The sequence below is a fragment of the Babjeviella inositovora genome, assembly GCF_001661335.1.
Source record: "Babjeviella inositovora NRRL Y-12698 unplaced genomic scaffold BABINscaffold_3, whole genome shotgun sequence".
In the NCBI taxonomy this organism is placed as follows: domain Eukaryota; kingdom Fungi; phylum Ascomycota; class Pichiomycetes; order Serinales; genus Babjeviella; species Babjeviella inositovora.
The window spans coordinates 638,378-655,052 of record NW_017566840.1 but is presented as its reverse complement, the minus strand read 5'-3'; the positions used below and the strand labels follow the sequence as shown (position 1 = coordinate 655,052).

General features: G+C 46.8%; 7 protein-coding genes and 1 non-coding gene across 8 annotated transcripts; 3 read left to right on the top strand and 5 right to left on the bottom strand.

Annotated features, from left to right (window-relative positions):
* Nucleotides 1-1,254: 1,254 nt before the first annotated feature.
* BABINDRAFT_t141 lies at nucleotides 1,255-1,336 on the top strand. The gene has a single exon. It is a non-coding gene; the product is annotated as a tRNA-Ser (tRNA).
* A 585-nt stretch (nucleotides 1,337-1,921) lies between these two features.
* RPL3 (60S ribosomal protein uL3) lies at nucleotides 1,922-3,088 on the top strand (the record flags this gene model as incomplete). The annotated part of the gene is made up of 1 exon (XM_019131662.1): nucleotides 1,922-3,088. The coding sequence occupies one exon, from the start codon at nucleotides 1,922-1,924 to the stop codon at nucleotides 3,086-3,088; it is 1,167 nt and encodes a 388-aa protein (XP_018986496.1).
* A 361-nt stretch (nucleotides 3,089-3,449) lies between these two features.
* Nucleotides 3,450-5,688, bottom strand: YKU80 (ATP-dependent DNA helicase). Its single transcript, XM_019126936.1, has one exon. The coding sequence runs from the start codon at nucleotides 5,471-5,473 to the stop codon at nucleotides 3,467-3,469; it is 2,007 nt and encodes a 668-aa protein (XP_018986495.1). The 5' UTR covers nucleotides 5,474-5,688; the 3' UTR covers nucleotides 3,450-3,466.
* Nucleotides 5,689-6,183: 495 nt separating this feature from the next.
* BABINDRAFT_160563 (amino acid permease) lies at nucleotides 6,184-8,215 on the bottom strand. Its single transcript, XM_019128310.1, has one exon. It carries the CDS (start codon nucleotides 8,000-8,002, stop codon nucleotides 6,242-6,244), a length of 1,761 nt encoding a protein of 586 aa, XP_018986494.1. The 5' UTR covers nucleotides 8,003-8,215; the 3' UTR covers nucleotides 6,184-6,241.
* A 1,559-nt stretch (nucleotides 8,216-9,774) lies between these two features.
* BABINDRAFT_160562 (uncharacterized protein) lies at nucleotides 9,775-10,303 on the top strand. Its single transcript, XM_019128309.1, has one exon. The coding sequence runs from the start codon at nucleotides 10,103-10,105 to the stop codon at nucleotides 10,268-10,270; it is 168 nt and encodes a 55-aa protein (XP_018986493.1). The 5' UTR covers nucleotides 9,775-10,102; the 3' UTR covers nucleotides 10,271-10,303.
* A 950-nt stretch (nucleotides 10,304-11,253) lies between these two features.
* On the bottom strand, nucleotides 11,254-12,999 carry BABINDRAFT_6992 (uncharacterized protein; the record flags this gene model as incomplete). The annotated part of the gene is made up of 1 exon (XM_019132547.1): nucleotides 11,254-12,999. One exon carries the CDS (start codon nucleotides 12,997-12,999, stop codon nucleotides 11,254-11,256), a length of 1,746 nt encoding a protein of 581 aa, XP_018986492.1.
* Nucleotides 13,000-14,110: 1,111 nt separating this feature from the next.
* COX17 (copper metallochaperone) lies at nucleotides 14,111-14,470 on the bottom strand. Its single transcript, XM_019128308.1, has one exon. It carries the CDS (start codon nucleotides 14,461-14,463, stop codon nucleotides 14,254-14,256), a length of 210 nt encoding a protein of 69 aa, XP_018986491.1. The 5' UTR covers nucleotides 14,464-14,470; the 3' UTR covers nucleotides 14,111-14,253.
* A 401-nt stretch (nucleotides 14,471-14,871) lies between these two features.
* Nucleotides 14,872-16,230, bottom strand: BABINDRAFT_160559 (uncharacterized protein). The gene has a single exon (XM_019128307.1). The coding sequence runs from the start codon at nucleotides 16,193-16,195 to the stop codon at nucleotides 15,011-15,013; it is 1,185 nt and encodes a 394-aa protein (XP_018986490.1). The 5' UTR covers nucleotides 16,196-16,230; the 3' UTR covers nucleotides 14,872-15,010.
* Nucleotides 16,231-16,675: the final 445 nt, after the last annotated feature.

Below are 16,675 nucleotides of genomic sequence, written 5' to 3'. Positions count from 1 at the left end.
CAAGGCCTCTTCCACACAAGAGGATATGCAAATATTGGTGAGGCTTAGGCTATCTAACTTCATTTACGGACTTGGGCTTAGCATACTAAACAGTATGTTTCACACACACCTCGAGATCCCTGCGGAATAAGAGGCGTATGCCGGCGCGCATTACAGGTCGCACTCCCGATGCGGGGAATTTCGTTGGTGCTAACCCATTACTCCCCAACGTATATTTATACTCATATCCAGTTGTTGAACACATACGTGTACATATTACGCTTCCCCGCAAAGATACAGTTTTACAAGTTAAGAGTAGGTACTTTTTGTATGGGCGGAAATGGTCCCGAAAATACGGCGTTGGTACACAGGACTCGCTGAGGTCTGATAGCTAGGCCAACCAGTTGGAACGGACTTGGATCCATAACCATGGCTAGGAAAGACGAGCCTGCTCAGCAGTATTTACCTTTTAGCCTCATTAGGTGTTACGCCCTCGTTATATGGTCCATTCGTGGATTCCTTACAAATCGTTGTACTGCATCGAATGATGACGTCTGTCCTGGAACAGCAGGCATGTCTCGGATTAACTACGCATACGGCAATGACTAGCTGCTTCTCCGGTAAAAACGCAACTAGCCCGCGTCGAATTCCATAGGCAGTTTTAGTGCGCATTATGCAGCTGAGTAAGTGCATATAACTCTATAAGTTACGTGCAGCTCTAAGGCAGTTAACATAGAGCACCAAACAATATCAGTACAAGGGTGTTTGATGAAAAAGGCTACTTAATTGGGAGCCCACTCCTTATACGTATATGTATGGCGAATATCGCGAAAACATGCACAATCCCGGTTAGGATACCCCATTTTGATCGAATTTCGCATTTCATGGGCCAGAATCAAGTCGCAAGCGATATGCGTAGGGCCGTAGAGTCATACCAATGTAGTACCTAGAAGGATTAATGGTAAGAGTAGAGCTGAAGACATACATACAAGGGTACTTTAGTAGAGTAATACACAGCGAGTAAGAATTACAGTCATTGTATAGGACAGATGGCTGCTTGACATTGCGTGACCTAATAGCGGAGGGCATGGGGTATACAAGAGGTTGAAACACAATCAACACCCGCGTAACTTACATTGTTCGAAATGATCCAGGGCTGATGAAACCATTGATATATAAAGCAGTTTATAATCATGCTTCAAGGAGAGATAGATAATTTATCGCAAAAGCGAACTTTAGGTTTCCTACAATCTACAAAAATCCTCCCATCTGATTGGCAACGTGGCCGAGCGGTTAAGGCGAAAGATTAGAAATCTTTTGGGCTCTGCCCGCGCAGGTTTAAGTCCTGCCGTTGTCGTTATCTTTTTACCCCAACAGAGATTATCGTTGTGTTCGTTCGTCAACTGAGCCTGTCACGGTACCACTCAGGCTCTAATCAATAAAACCGACTTGCTCTCTCAGGATACGATATAAGTGTCTTCTTGCACGGGACAGTCCAACATTGTCAGCGAAACAGTGATTTCCAGTTACCCATCAGGAGCGTAACCGCGTGCTGACGGTAATACCAATATATTATCTCTCCACGGATAACTGGAAGCGCTTTGAACGGTTAAAAACCGTGGGGCTAAAGGGTCCTTTTTGAAATCCCCACCCTGACTCAGCCGTTCCCCTGCATGTAGATCCTCCTCAAAGCCCTAAACCATTTTTCGTCAGTCACATGACAAGCCCTAGCAGTCTCAAAGGGGTAACCCTACTCAGGTCACGAGATACTTGCGGGTAACTGCCATGGCTCACAACTATGCGCCGAGGCACTTTTTTTTTCTTCACTCAGTGAGGGAAAATTTTTCACCAAAGCTGCAACTGTGTTCGTTATATATAAACCACTTTTCTCTTAGTAAAGTTTAATTCTTCTCCCTTTCTCTCTCCCCACCAACTTTTTACAATGTCTCACAGAAAGTACGAAGCTCCACGTCACGGTTCCCTTGGTTTCTTGCCAAGAAAGCGCTCTAGAACCCAGAGAGGTAGATGTAAGTCCTTCCCAAAGGACATCAAGTCTAAGCCAGTCGCTTTGACCGCCTTCTTGGGTTACAAGGCCGGTATGACCACCATTGTCCGTGACTTGGACCGTCCAGGTTCTAAGATGCACAAGCGTGAGGTTGTTGAAGCCGTTACCGTTGTTGACACCCCACCAGTGGTTGTTGTCGGTGTTGTCGGTTACGTCGAGACTCCAAGAGGTTTGAGATCTTTGACCACCGTCTGGGCCGAGCACTTGTCTGACGAAGTCAAGAGAAGATTCTACAAGAACTGGTACAAGTCTAAGAAGAAGGCTTTCACCAAGTACGCTTCCAAGTACGCCCAGGACGGTGCCGAAATCGAACGCGAATTGGCGAGAATCACCAAGTACGCTACTGTTGTCAGAGTCTTGGTCCACACCCAGGTCAGAAAGACTCCATTGGTCCAGAAGAAGGCCCACTTGGCTGAAATCCAGATCAACGGTGGTTCTATCTCTGAAAAGGTCCAGTGGGCCCGTGAACACTTCGAGAAGACCGTCTCTGTTGACGCTGTTTTCGAACAGAACGAGATGATCGACGTCATTGCCGTCACCAAGGGTCACGGTTTCGAGGGTGTTACCGCCAGATGGGGTACCAAGAAGCTTCCAAGAAAGACCCACAGAGGTTTGAGAAAGGTTGCCTGTATTGGTGCTTGGCACCCAGCCCACGTTCAGTGGACTGTTGCTCGTGCTGGTCAAAACGGTTACCACCACAGAACCTCTATCAACCACAAGGTTTACAGAGTTGGTAAGGCTGGCGATGAAGCTTCTGCCGCTACCGAGTTCGACAGAACCAAGAAGACCATCACCCCAATGGGTGGTTTCGTCAGATACGGTTCTATCAACAACGACTTTGTCATCTTGAAGGGTTCCGTTCCAGGTATCAAGAAGAGAGTCGTCACCTTGAGAAAGTCCTTGTACACCTCTACTTCTAGAAGAGCCACTGAACAGGTCAACTTGAAGTGGATTGACACCTCCTCCAAGTTCGGTAAGGGTAGATTCCAGACCCCAGCCGAAAAGGCTTCCTTCATGGGTACCTTGAAGAGAGACTTGAAGTAAGTTAAGTCGGTTATGTAGACCCAACTTTTGTTAGGAGTTGGTAGTATAGCTAATTTATTTGTCCTCGGACCTTATTTCAAAAAACACACTGTAGGAGCTTGTAAGGAAATTTGACGAGTTGAGGATCTGGGGACGATTTTCGGCACCGCTATTAGATGCGTACGTATGAGATGCCTTATATCTCGTTTTTTCTGCCAGTTCTTTGCGTTACAATCGTACTGCCATAACTACCTTTCTAAATTTTATAAAAACATCGATGAGTTGGATACGCCCAGCGATTGCAAGGGTAATACCAAATTCTCTGAGCTACAATGTATCAAGGCAAGTCTGAAAAAGGGGAATTGAGTTAGATGGGTCATCAAGTGCTCAAACTCGCTATTATTCGTCTTCCCCAATATCTGGGACCACTATCCCGATATATTCTCCCTCCCCGGTCCGCGCACTGCTCTTTGTCCGATCCACAATCTGGATGTCAAAGACCTCCACCATTGCCCTCACTAACACTTCGTTGTTTGCCAGCTTCTCCCGTGGGATGCTGAGCAACTGCTTCAAGTTTTGCGAGGACGGTAAGTTGGCGAACGCCTCCTCAGACTCGACGTATTCCTGGATTGGCCCACCACTCGCGGCCGCATTAGAGACGATATCCTTAAACACAGCGGTTTGGGCTGCGATATGGTAGGCCACCGGCTTGACCTCTCGCAATACCCGAGCCATTCCCACAGTATTTCCCCTTCCCTTCACCGGGAGCGGAAGCGACTTTTTATTGTAGTTTGGCTCCATCACAGCCTCCTCAGTCCTCGTTTCGGCACCCATGTCCATGCTATCGACATACTGGTCCATCAAGTCCTGCATCTCTTTCGTTGGAAACTTATCCGTGTACCTATGCTCCGTAAGGCCTTTCCCGTAGTTTGTTAACGCAGGAAAGTTCCCTATCTTTTCATCTTCCTTGAAAGGCAAACGGTGCGCGAGCAATGCATGGGCCGTGACCGGAAAACCGTCATCGCTGAGCTCACGCTTGTGGCGCGCAGCACCGACCGTAGGTGGCTCTCTGAACACAACAGGCACAAGCACCAACATCGAAACATCCGCCAGCTTCTTCTGCACGTACCGCGCCACCACATACAACTCCAGCTCTATCAACGCCTGAACAAACGCGTTGAAAGCCATTAAATCGCGGAACTGTGAAGTACTAGCAGGAACGATGTAGTTAGCTTCGTTGGCGGAAAAGTACCATGGCTGCAACTCGTCCTGCGGAACAAACCCGCGGATATCGAGGGCCTGCTGGGTGGGTAGCTTCAGTGACTCCGCTAACACCTGGGACAGCTGGATGAGATCTGTGGTTGTGTACTTAAACCCCTTCTCGATAGCCACCTCCTCCACCGGCACCTTCTTATACTCATCCCCGTCGTCAGCCCTGTACGGAATCTCGTAGTAGTATTCGCGGAAGCTCTTCACGCCGCGCACTTCGCCTCGATTGAGGTACGTCAGCGAGCCACTGAGCAATTTCTCTACGCGGATCGCGGGATACATCTCCACGGGAAAGCGGAGCGAGCCGGAATCAGCTGTATCGCCTACGCTGCTACCTAGCAACTGCTTCACGTTTCCCGCAAAACGCAAGTCTCCGGTGTATAGTTTGGTGGACTTGTAGTAGCGGCCAGGCGGATGCTCCAGTCGCGTGCGCAACAACGTATCGGTATCCGCAATCAACCCCGCGTTGTCATAGACCTTTTCAAACTTGTTAGTGTGGTTCCAGTCGCGGATGAGATCGTACCAGCGCCGCTGGTTATACTGCTGGGTGTGGTCCTCCGCCTTGACAGCACCTGTCTCTAGACCCACACAGTTGACGATCAATTGCACGTTAAATTGGCCCATAAGCTGGGACACGCCCGTAAGAAGCTCCGTGTCGTACTCCAACTCAGTGCGCAAGTTGGTTGTGAGCACAATCGTGCGCTTAACCCTGAGGTTTTTGTCGGGTTTGTCGCGTGCGCTCGCAGGCGTCGCCTCTATGAACAACTGCATTGCGTACACAAGGGCCTTGAACAAGTTGGCCTCGTACGCATCAGTGCGAATGGGGTCTGCATTTACGCGGCAAATCTCGCCCGCCATGAGCGTGCGGTACGCGTCGTATGTCATGTGGGTGAACGACTGGAGCAATGCCATGTTGACGTTGTGTTCGTCTGTGGAGAGCGAGTTACGCGTGGCTTTGGTGTGCACACCCACCACCGACACGATATCGGTTTTCTTCCCACGGATGAGTTTGCCTGCGAGAAGGTCCTTGACGTACTGGAGCCCGTGCTCCAAGTCGGTGGTGGCGCGTGCGTTGTGGACGGAGCCCATCGCCGGCGACAAGTCGACGATGAAACACGTGAATTCTTTCTCGGCCATTAAAGTGGAAAGCCAAGGGTCGAGATTGGAGGGCTGCGGTTAAGAAATTACTCTGAAATATGTCCGACAAAGGGAGTTTACCAGGAGCGTTAAGTTAAACTGGCTGAAAAGATGCCGCGGAACAATGCAGGCCAAGGGAGGGGTAATGCGGCATTAGTGAACAGATAAATGGTAACGCCGAATAAGCCATTAGAATTAATATTCAGAGTGCCGTGAAACAATGCGACTATTAGAATTGTAAAATTTCATACAATTGTATCGCCATGTACGCATATATTTTGTCTCTAGCAGGAAGTCATTTGGTGACCGAAAGCTAGGGAAAGTAGATGTGAAGGGAACTCTGAAGGTTTTACTAACAGTTAATCGCCAGGATAAAGAAAACGTTTCTGATGGTTTCATTGTGCCAATGGGGCTGAGGAGAGGTTCCGGCTTTTAAGGACTAGGATTATTTGCAAACTCTAACTATTCTATGAGGATCCCAGCGCTGACTTATCCAAACTTCAACCAAGTGGGAGGGAAACATGCATAGCTCCTTTACCAATCTATTATACATATCCAGCTGGCGATACTGCCACCGAATTAAGTACTGTATAGCGCTCTGACATGCACCGGACCAGGATATTCCAAGACTCGAACTGTGAAATACGAATTACAGGACAAGTCTCTTGGGTTCCCTATTTCTATTCTACAGTTAATTATTCGATATTATAAATTCTCTTAAGGTAAAAGTACGAAAAGGAGGACGTTAAGTCCTCCGAGCGAAACTGTCTAACACCAGAAGTTGTAAACTCTGTACCACCACGGTCTAGAGGCGACATAGGCCTTTTGTTCTGCAAGCTCTTGCCTCAAGACGTCCAAATCTAATTCTCTTCTCCCGGTATCGATGTCCATGTCTTCCCACTTAATGTAAATGGTATTCCAGGATTTGGTCCAAAATTTGTGGCCAAGATAACAGACAATAATAACCGGGAAGGCTAAATACGCGGAGAAGAAGTCAGATGCGTTCGGCTTACCTCCCAATGGGAAAAGTGCAACCCAGAATTGAGCAACCAAAATCAAAAGGTTCATAATCAAACCGTAATAGGACCCAATAACGCCACACTGAGATGTGAAGGCCAACTCGCCAGTGTCACGGCCCTTTTTCCCCAACGCATATCTGAATCTAATGTGGCAGAGACAAATAGAGCCCCACGTGAATACCGTAGACAAACCAGTCAAAGCCAACAACCAGTTAAAAATCGTACCTTCCTTTGAAGAGGCACCAAGGAAGCACAACGCACCAAAGGTACACTGGATTATGATGCCGACCAATGGTCTACCCATTTTGTCAATGTAATTAAACAGCTTAGGAGCAAGGCCAGCAGCACCTAATGCAGCCAAAGTTCTGGAGGAGGCAAATACACAAGAATTACCAACAGACAAGACAGCAATCATGATAACCACGTTCATGACAGAAGGCAAGCCCTTAATACCACCGTTCTTAATCGCAATGACAAACGGAGACGCCGAGGCATCAGCAGAAGAGGCCGAAAATAAGCGTTTGTCGGTATATGGCACAAGACAACCGATTAAGGTCAAAGAGATAACGTAAAACAAGGTAATTCTCCAGAAAACTTGCTTGGTAGCCTTCGGCAAAGACTTTCTTGGGTTCCGGGTTTCGGCCGCGGCCAAACCAGCCAATTCAGTACCGGTAAAGGAAAAAGCGGCCGTCACAAAAACAGTACAAACACCCTTGAACCCGTGAGCAAAGGCACCTGGATGGTACCAGTATTGCGCACCAATATAACCACCATGCGGTCCACCTCCACAAATCAAGACAATTCCCAAGATGATGAAACCACATACAGCGGTAACCTTGACGATGGAGAAAACAAACTCCGCTTCACCATAACCCTTGACACCAAAAAAGTTGATCGAGATAATGAGGGCGTAGAAAATCGAGACCCATGCAGCAGAATTAACAGAAGTGTTCCAGAACTTGATCGTAATAGAAGCCGCAACCAATTCCAAGGGCATAACAACCATCCACTGCAAACCATAGTTCCAAGCCATAGCAAAGCCCCACGAAGGATCGAGGAAACGGATGTTGTACGTAACAAAAGCACCAGACACCGGGAAAGTAACAGCCAATTCACCCAAAGCCTGGACGGTCGCGTAAATCATACTACCCACAAGAATCCAAGCAATAAGAATACCAGCCGGACCACCATGACGTAATGCAGATCCAGACCCAACGAATAAACCAGTACCAATAGCCCCGCCAATGGCGATCATTTGCAAGTGTCTGTTTTTCAACGACCTGGAAAGAGGAGAGTTTGCGGTAAGAATTGCGGTCTTTTCAACCTCTGTCAAGTTTGGATCAAGGTCCAATTCAGTGGTGTCGTATCTCCTGAACGAGTCTTTGAAGCCAGCCCAGCCGGTTAATTTTTCTGGCTCATGGGTAGCGTCGATGTTGTAGACGTCACCGGTGCCGCTTTCCACCAGGTTCTCATTGAGACTGGCAACGTACTTCAACTCCTTTTCTGGCATTGTGATTGTTCCAGGAGTCTGTAAGAGAAAGTTTTAAAGGGATAGTTTGCGTATACTGTAGGGTATGCGTGTTGAGAGAGAGACTGAGTCCATTTCTCCGCGGACCAAAGCTGCGTATTTATACAATCCAGCTTCGGCCGTTCCCTAACCCCCAGGACCGTCTGGCTTTCACCGTTGCAAAGCGAAAGCGCTCCTGTCAGATGCCCAAGTTGGTTCTGCCATACTGAAAGGGAGGCACAATCTATCAAAATCCGAGCTGCAGCTTTATCATCACGCGTTCGCCACGATAAGGCGATTTGCCGTGAAAACCATAAAACGCACAGCGAGAAGGCTGCATCGACTAGGGGGGTGCATGCAGTATTATCCTAACCGTGTGCCTGGGTCGAGGGTAGAAATACCTTCGGAGATAGTTATTCATGTGATGTAATGCTAGACACTGTGCCCTCGGTTTACCGGAAACATACAGCCGCCGAACGACACGCCCACCGTCAGGTGGAGATTAGGGTTTTGGGATGCGCCTCTTGTAAACTATGTTGAAGACCGTCGGGGGTCTATCAAACGTTACCCTTTCCAGATCACGCGTCACTTAGACCTAATGAATTAGAATGGTAATCATTCACGGCGTTTTACACTTTTGTGAGAGGTACGATTTATGTCCGGGATGTTAAGCGCATTGGAAAGGCTTAGATTGGACACATTAGCGTATGGTATGATTAAACTACGGATCGCCGTGCCACTTTCATATAGCGGTGTAGATTATCCATCATCTGTTGTGGAAAAAAAAGTCGTTTTCTGGTTTTCAAGGAGAAGTAGAAAGCCCGTGGTGTGACAGGGTTGCGACTAGGCGGGGAACCAGTTGTAAATGGAAATGGTGACATGCACAACCCCCAGTTTTCCTTCCCCTCGCTCAGTGTTAGTGCCGTCGGGGTTCTGGGTGGAGGGATGTCACTATAACCCTTTTAAACTGTATTTCCCCAGCAAGAAAGTCACAGCGAGAAACCCTAGAAGATTATATGGTCATCCTGGACCAGGTTTAGTCCTTCTGATGCTAATTTATACAGGTTTACGTATTACTTTAAGTTTTGGTTAAATAACTATTGTGAGTATGGAGGCCAACCTAGTTTAGGCACCGGCCACGGCATTTTTCCCCCAATAAGCATGCCAAAATTCGCTGACTGTTCCCCACAATATTTCTTTTAGTGCGAATGTCCTGTGCTGCAGGCTTGCCGATATAGAAGTAGTGCCTACCAAACTAGAAAAAAAACAAAAAAACTTCCAGTTTGCCGTGAATTAATTAATGCTAGGTCGCCAGGGACTGGAGCAGATGCATATGACATCATCACATATCCCATAGGATGCTGGTTTCAAGGGGGAAACTTTTGTAAAGATTATGTGTAAGCTCAAGTGGAACTTTACCCAACTAGTCACTTAGTCACTTTATCGCTTAACAGACCCCTTATATCCTTCGCCTCGGGATTTCTTGAAGTATAATACAGAATCTGACAGCTTCCAATTACACCCCTCAGCTCCCTGAAAGTGTAAATGATAGATGGACGGAAACTTTGTCAAGGTCTATGAACAAACGAGATAAGATTTGCCGGAGACACCGTCAGGTGTATCCATCACGGAGGCCCTTAAAGCCTGGCAGGCTGGATGCAGGCATTACCCGCCTCTGGAGAGCATGGGGAGACGAGTAGCTGACCATTAGCTGATTTTGCCTGCATCGGGGTTTGATCCGGTGCAGGCGTCATCGGCGGAAAATAAGGTCCTTGGGAAACATTCCCGGATGGATCACCTATATATGCCGATACCGGACAGGTGTTTCAGCTAGTGCCAGTCTATCATCATCAACGTCGGTTATGTATCAGCACAACTCTAATTTGACGCTAACGCCAATCAAACGATAACAGGCCAGAATTGGTACCTGGTATTCCACTATTGACCTGGATTGCCTTTACTCTCTAGGCTGTAACAGCGTAACTCATTGGTTTTAGATCTACGCAATACCGCGAAAGCCAAGAAAGGTAATTCCCTTTTTTTGGAATGCATAGAACCCATAATTAAATCAGTAGCGTGGAAGTTGGAATGAACAGATAACAGATGTCACTTTTTAAAATCCTCTCTCTATGTGTTGCCTCTCTTATCTGTTCTCCTGCACTGAAGCGGGCGTCCTGCCAGGGTAGAAGCTTTTCTCTCAGGACTCCACGATCAGCACTATCGAAACGCCGTATGAAAGATTTCCCTCAGATAAGGAGCACTGCTTCATAAAATCGCTATCTCTATCCCCGGATACGAACTTTGACTCGCTTGGATATAGACATCCATGCATATTCCTCTGCAGTGGAGGCTCATATGGCTTAATATATACGACCCTTATCGCTAAATTATCGGGTGACTTGAAAGTAAAAGATAGGGCTGTCGGGAGATCTACGTTCGATCGGGCAATAGCCACAAGGTTTTTAGGTGCGATCTGGAACTGTTTCTCACGTTCAGTTTCCCGGTTTGCAAACTGTACTTATACCAAGCTTGGACTGGTATAAATCTCAGAGGTCAGGAGAGATGCAAGGTAACAATGAGTGTAAGACTCTATTTTACAACGAAAACTTCCCTGCGAGTCATCTGTCTTTCGCCTCAAAAGATAATGGGAACCGCAGGGATGGCTCGCAAGATGTGCCATCATCCCTGAACTCCCACACGAATTGATGACTTAGCGTTACTTATCTGTCTACAAAAACAGGGATGCACGTCAATCTCTGTCCAACCAGTACGCAGGTTTACCTTGGGCACCTGAGATCTCAATTAATTGGTCGCTTTAAGCAGCCGAGTTTTATCCCTCAAAAGCAAGTTAAGGTTAATGCCCTCGGATAGCATGGAAGAGCGGAAAAGAATTCCGAGGGAAGAAAAGAAGCTACCGGGCTATAAGGAGCACTCCCTCATAAGATACCTTAAATAAGCTTTAACAGTGCATCCGATTTGGTGGTGTCGGCGCCTTAAAGTTGTAAACGTACATAAGTTATACGTAAAGCTTAAATGCAATGCTCCATGCTTTTTAGCCAATACGATTCACGGTCATTCACCTGACAAGAAACCATTCACCAGTCCCAGCCATATACGTTTATATTTCCAGACGCTCCAATACCAAACTCTATGAATAAGAACCGTAATTGATTGACGTCACATACACGACTAAACAGCTCAACAATTAACCGGCCAAAAGTGATTTTAGTAAGGACCTCTGCGAGACGTTACCTTCAACACCAAAACCGGTAAACCCTGTAATACCAAGGCTTCGCGGCGAGGGCTGCTTTTTCACTAGCCAACTCCTGTTTCAAGAGATCCAAATCCAAATCCCTTCTCCCGGTATCGATATCCATATCCTCCCATCTAATATACAATTTCCAATTCTTGCTCCATATTTTATGGGCGACGTAGAACCCTAAAATGACCGGCATGGCCAAGTAGGCCGCAAAGAAACCAGAAGCATTCGGCTTCTTTCCTAATGGAAACAAGGCAATCCAGAACTGAGCTGCCAAAATCAAAACGCAGATCAAGAGGCCGTAATACGAGCCCCAGACGCCACACTGGGACACGTAGGCCAATTCGGAGGTATCCCGGCCTTTCTTCTTCAAGGCATACCGGAATCTAATATGACCAAGGCAGATAGAGCCCCAGTTGACGAAACCCGAAATACCCCCAATTGCCATCAACCAGGTGAAAACCTCACCTTGTTTGGGCGAGGCAGCAAGGAAGCATAACAACCCTACGATGGACTGAAGAATAATCCCTGCTATCGGTCTACCCCTTTTATCGATGTACAGGAAAATCTTTGGCGCTAAACCAGCGGCAGACAAGGCTGCCAAAACCCTGGAGGAGGCAAAGACACAGGTATTACCAACAGACAAAACTGCCACAATAATAACCACATTCATGACGGAAGGGAGACCTTTGATTCCACCATTAACAATCGCAATTACAAACGGAGAGGCGGAGGCATCAACCGAAGAGGAGGCGAACAAATGCTTGTCGGTGTATGGGATAAGACAACCAATCAACGTCAAACTGATAATGTAGAACAAGACGATTCTCCAAAACACTTGTTTAATCGCTTTAGGGATTGCTTGTCTTGGGTTTGCGGTCTCGGCTGCAGCCAAGCCGGCCATTTCAGTCAGCCCAAAGGAAAACCCCGCCGTCACAAAGACACTGCAGACACCCTTGAACCCATTAGCAAAGGCACCTGGGTGGTACCAGTACTTTGCACCGATATAACCACCGATTGGGCCCCCACCACAAATCAAGACAATGCCCAAAATGATAAATCCAATAATGGTCATCACCTTAATCAAGGAGAAGACGAATTCTGCTTCGCCGTACCCCCTGACACCAAAGAAGTTGATAGAAACGATGAGCACGTAGAAAATCGCAATAAATCCAACAGTGTTAATTTCGGAGTTCCAGTACTTAATGGTGATGGAAGCAGCAATCAACTCCAAGGCCAAACCGTTAAAATAGCCAAAAAGGTAATTCCACGCCACTGCAAATCCCCATGATTCGTCAATAAACCGAATCGAGTAAGTGCAATAGGCACCGGATACGGGGAAAGTGACAGCCAACTCACCCACGGCCTGGATCATGGCATAGATCATCCCTCCCACAATCAACCAGGCAATGAGTACACCCCCCGGTCCACCGGTACGCAAGGCCGACCCGGACCCCACAAACAAACCAGTGCCGATGGTCCCGCCGATGGAGATCATTTGCAAGTGTCTGCTTTTCAAGGAGCGAGAGAGAGGGGAGTTCGCGGTCATGATGGCGATTTTTTCGGCGTCAGACAAGTTCGGATCAATGTCGAGGGCACTTGGTTCTTGCCTCCTGAATGAATCCTTAAACGCAGCGAACCCGGTTAATTTTGGGCCTTCATCACCGAAAACTCCCTCAGCTGAGCTTCCTAACAGTTGCACATCAACATTACCAGCACGTTTTAATTCCTTCTCCAGCATTTTTTTTAAGGAGTAGGGGAATGTGTTTTGTTGAGCGGAGATGATTTAGAAGGCATTGAAGCCGGGTTTACTACAGTTTATATCCTAATTAATAAAAAAAACTGATCGATTCAGGCGCGCGTTGCAACATCGGGTATCCCCTTGAGCTCGGATAGATAAATAAGCGAGATTGTCAGAGTTTGGGTACACACTTGCGATGTTCTATAATTCCTGCATTACACGGAATGCTTAAAAGTACAATGTGGTAGACACTTTGGTTCGTGATTATGGATCACACGGGCCCAAATTTGGTGCCACTAGATACAGTCAACATGAATACTACCTGTACCATGTTGCACACACCACCGTTATGGATTTAATCATTTTTATGAGCACCTATATGGGAATGTAAGCTAGGGGTTATACGTTGGAAGTTGCAAAATAATACCGAATAGATAGCCAGGTACAGGTCATCATAATCCAGTATGGCTAAGCCTCATGTGTATGCAGCCACATTTCCACACCCACAATTGGATTTAGAACGTTACATCTCCACACCCACAATTGCCTCTTAGAACTTTATATCCCCACGTATGGCGAATGTGATTTCCGTACTAATCTGAAATCCCGCGGGCTCCAGCGAGGATAGAAAATGGGCCCATCAGGTACTGGCGAATGCCACAAGAATTTACACTCGATAACTGATGGTTTACCTCCAGTCTATTTAACGATGCCTGCTAAAGCAAATCTGACCAACACTCTCACCACCTTTTACCTATTATACCAAGGATTTAAGTACCCGAAACCCGTGTGCCGAAGTTCAAAGCCGTGGACGTTATATACCTTTAAGCTGATTGAAAATTTTCATGTTAATCTCTGCAAAATGCATGCATAAAATAATCGGCTTAGTGTTATCACTCATAAGTCTTTCATGTTGCAATCTATCACTTCACAGTTATCTGAAACTGTAAAATACGTATTTTTCGGACAAACGACCCAAGATAGGCCATTCAGAACCGCGGAGGCGGGCGCACCCAACTAATAGCGTCGCCTGAAATACAAGATCTCTTGCGAGCTGAATTATCCAAGATATTTTCGGCCGAGCAGATTTTTTACAGGCTCCATCAAACCCAATGTGAAGGACATAAACTATTAGCACAATGAGAAAGTCTCAAAAGATTCAAACGAACTATATACAACACCTTCCAAGACTTACCATAAAAGCATTTTGCGGCCTCTCAAGTGCCAACAAACCCAGGCTTTTCCGCTTTTCGTCTAACGAGTTTCAAAACCGAAACCCTTCATACAGACCTTATATTTCTCAATCAAGGAGTCGCACTTGCCGCTTTCCTGGCCGTTGAACAACAAGCACTCGTCACGGACGGCTTTCTCATCCTTACAGACACAACATGGCTTTGGCTTGACTGGACAGGCTTCCACTGGGGTTGCAGCGACTGGCAGTTGGGTTTCAATAACTTTGGACATGTTTCTGGGGGAGTGAAGGATAGTTACTGGAGATAAACTTATAGTTAAACGATGGGTAATGTTTCTTGAAGGATAGAAACCTCGGAACCAAAGCCGCATGAATTAATCAGCAGTGAAAAATCAAACACCATCGGTCACGTGACTATTAGTACTGCGAATCCTGACCCCGACTGTGGCACTCCTACAAAAACCACCTAGGTAGTGTCATCATAAATTGGTATGACAAACTTGAAAGGGTGTATTTGTTTGATAACCCATTTTATGAAAGCCACCATCTGTCATGATGAGGTTGTTACTCTATGGAGAGACTTCGAGGTATATGTGCATAGGAAGCACAAAATACTTGTCAGATCTTAGATAATAATTCCTTTTTTATCCCGTCGCACCTCGTATAGATCTACACTTTCACCATAGAACTATTCACAATAGATACAAAGTGTTATACAGTTTTGTACATACACGTATTGACCCGGCTTGTAAAACTTTGTATTAGTATAAGCACCCCCATACCCCATTTTGATACGAGTAGGCGATCTGCTTTCCTTGGCTACTTTACGTTCAACCCAATTTTACTTTCAGCCTCCTTCACACGCCTTTCCAAGACGTAGCGCTCGTAGAAGTGGAACGTTTCGAAGAAGACTTCGATCAAAATCAACCAGATGATGATCCACTCCAAGCGGGTCCCCTTTTTCTCGTTCAACACTGCCAAAAGCGAAGTTGCTTCGTCGCTAACATAGTCCAACTTCTTGTTCAAAATAGCAATCCGCGGCAACACGTCCAATTCACGGGAAATTTCCGCATAGATCTTCTCAAGATGAGGCTCTGACCAATACAAATCCGGCGTGTCGATCAACTCGTTGTGCAAGTTGAGCTTATTTCTGATGAGAAAGATCTTGCCCATATTTTGCAAGATCTGGCGCTCCTTCAAGGTGATTTCACACTGCTCGGAAAGCGCCCGAGAGTGCTGTTTGGTGGTGGAAATGTAGTTCTCAAGGTATTGCTCAAGGAGGGCCAATCGCGTGGAGCGAGCAAGGCCAAAGGCGAAGGTGGCTTTATCGAGAAGCTTCTGGTCAGCGGTGGAACCTCTGATAACAATTAATTCACGGTTGTCGATATATGATCCTAGGTTTGCATCAGAGCTCTGAGATTCGGTGGCGGCTTCCAGGGGGATTTCCACGTAGTCTAGCTCTTCACTCTCGACCAAACCGAAGTTTTCCCTCTCACAATCCTTAATCATAGGCACAAAGTGTTCGAGAAGGTACTCTTCCGACAAGCCCCAGGCAACCACGGACCCGTTTGCTAGAACCATTACGTCAAAGTCTTTTCCCCAGGTGTAGTTTACCGGCACGTATTGCGTGTCTAAACGGTGAACTGGGACCCGGACGTGTATGGCTTCCTGGGGAATGACGATATTGGTGGTGTAGTCATCGTGGGTGAGGCCGCTGATTACTTTATGGAGATCGTAGGACTCGCAGATGGAGACGGCGGTCACGGGAAAGGTTTGGTAGTTGATATTGGCGGTGGCGCGGACGCGAGAGAAGGTATCTAGCGCCGGCTCGATTTTGGCTTTGGTTCTGCGGAGATTAAGATTTGACGATGATTTGTTGGACTTGGACTTTGTGGCGTTGGGATCGTTCTTTGCGATACAAGTGGATGTGGAGAAGCGAAAAGGAGAGAGGCTTGAGCATCTCAAGCTCCGGGAGAGCTTGAAGGGTTTCAAGAGGGATAACATAAGGCGTGCTTAAGGAAGGCGTTATAATCGACAAAATTCAAGAATAAAATGACGTAAAACTAGCTCAGGACGATAGAAAAGAGGATAAGCCTTGACTGACAAAGGGGCCATAAACGTTTTTAAAAAACAGTCGAGCCGCATTGCCTGCATCGAGATACCCGGCTACCTCGGTAGACTTCGAAGGACGCTCATACACTACTCAAAGTCTAGTTAGCATTTCAGTACCTTAACGGTGCTAATTTTAAAACAAACCAGACTAGACTCGATAATTATTACAAACCCTAATTTAATCAACTACAAGATTGGATGCTAAATATTGGACGCTATTTGATCTATATACGAGTCAGCAGGGGGCCATGGTAGCATCCCTGGCCGCATGATCACGTGTATCCTTCACGCTAGAATCCCCGTTTGCATACAAAACCCGATCCGGCGCCTTATTCCCTCGCTCCATACCCCCTCTTGCAATACAATACACAT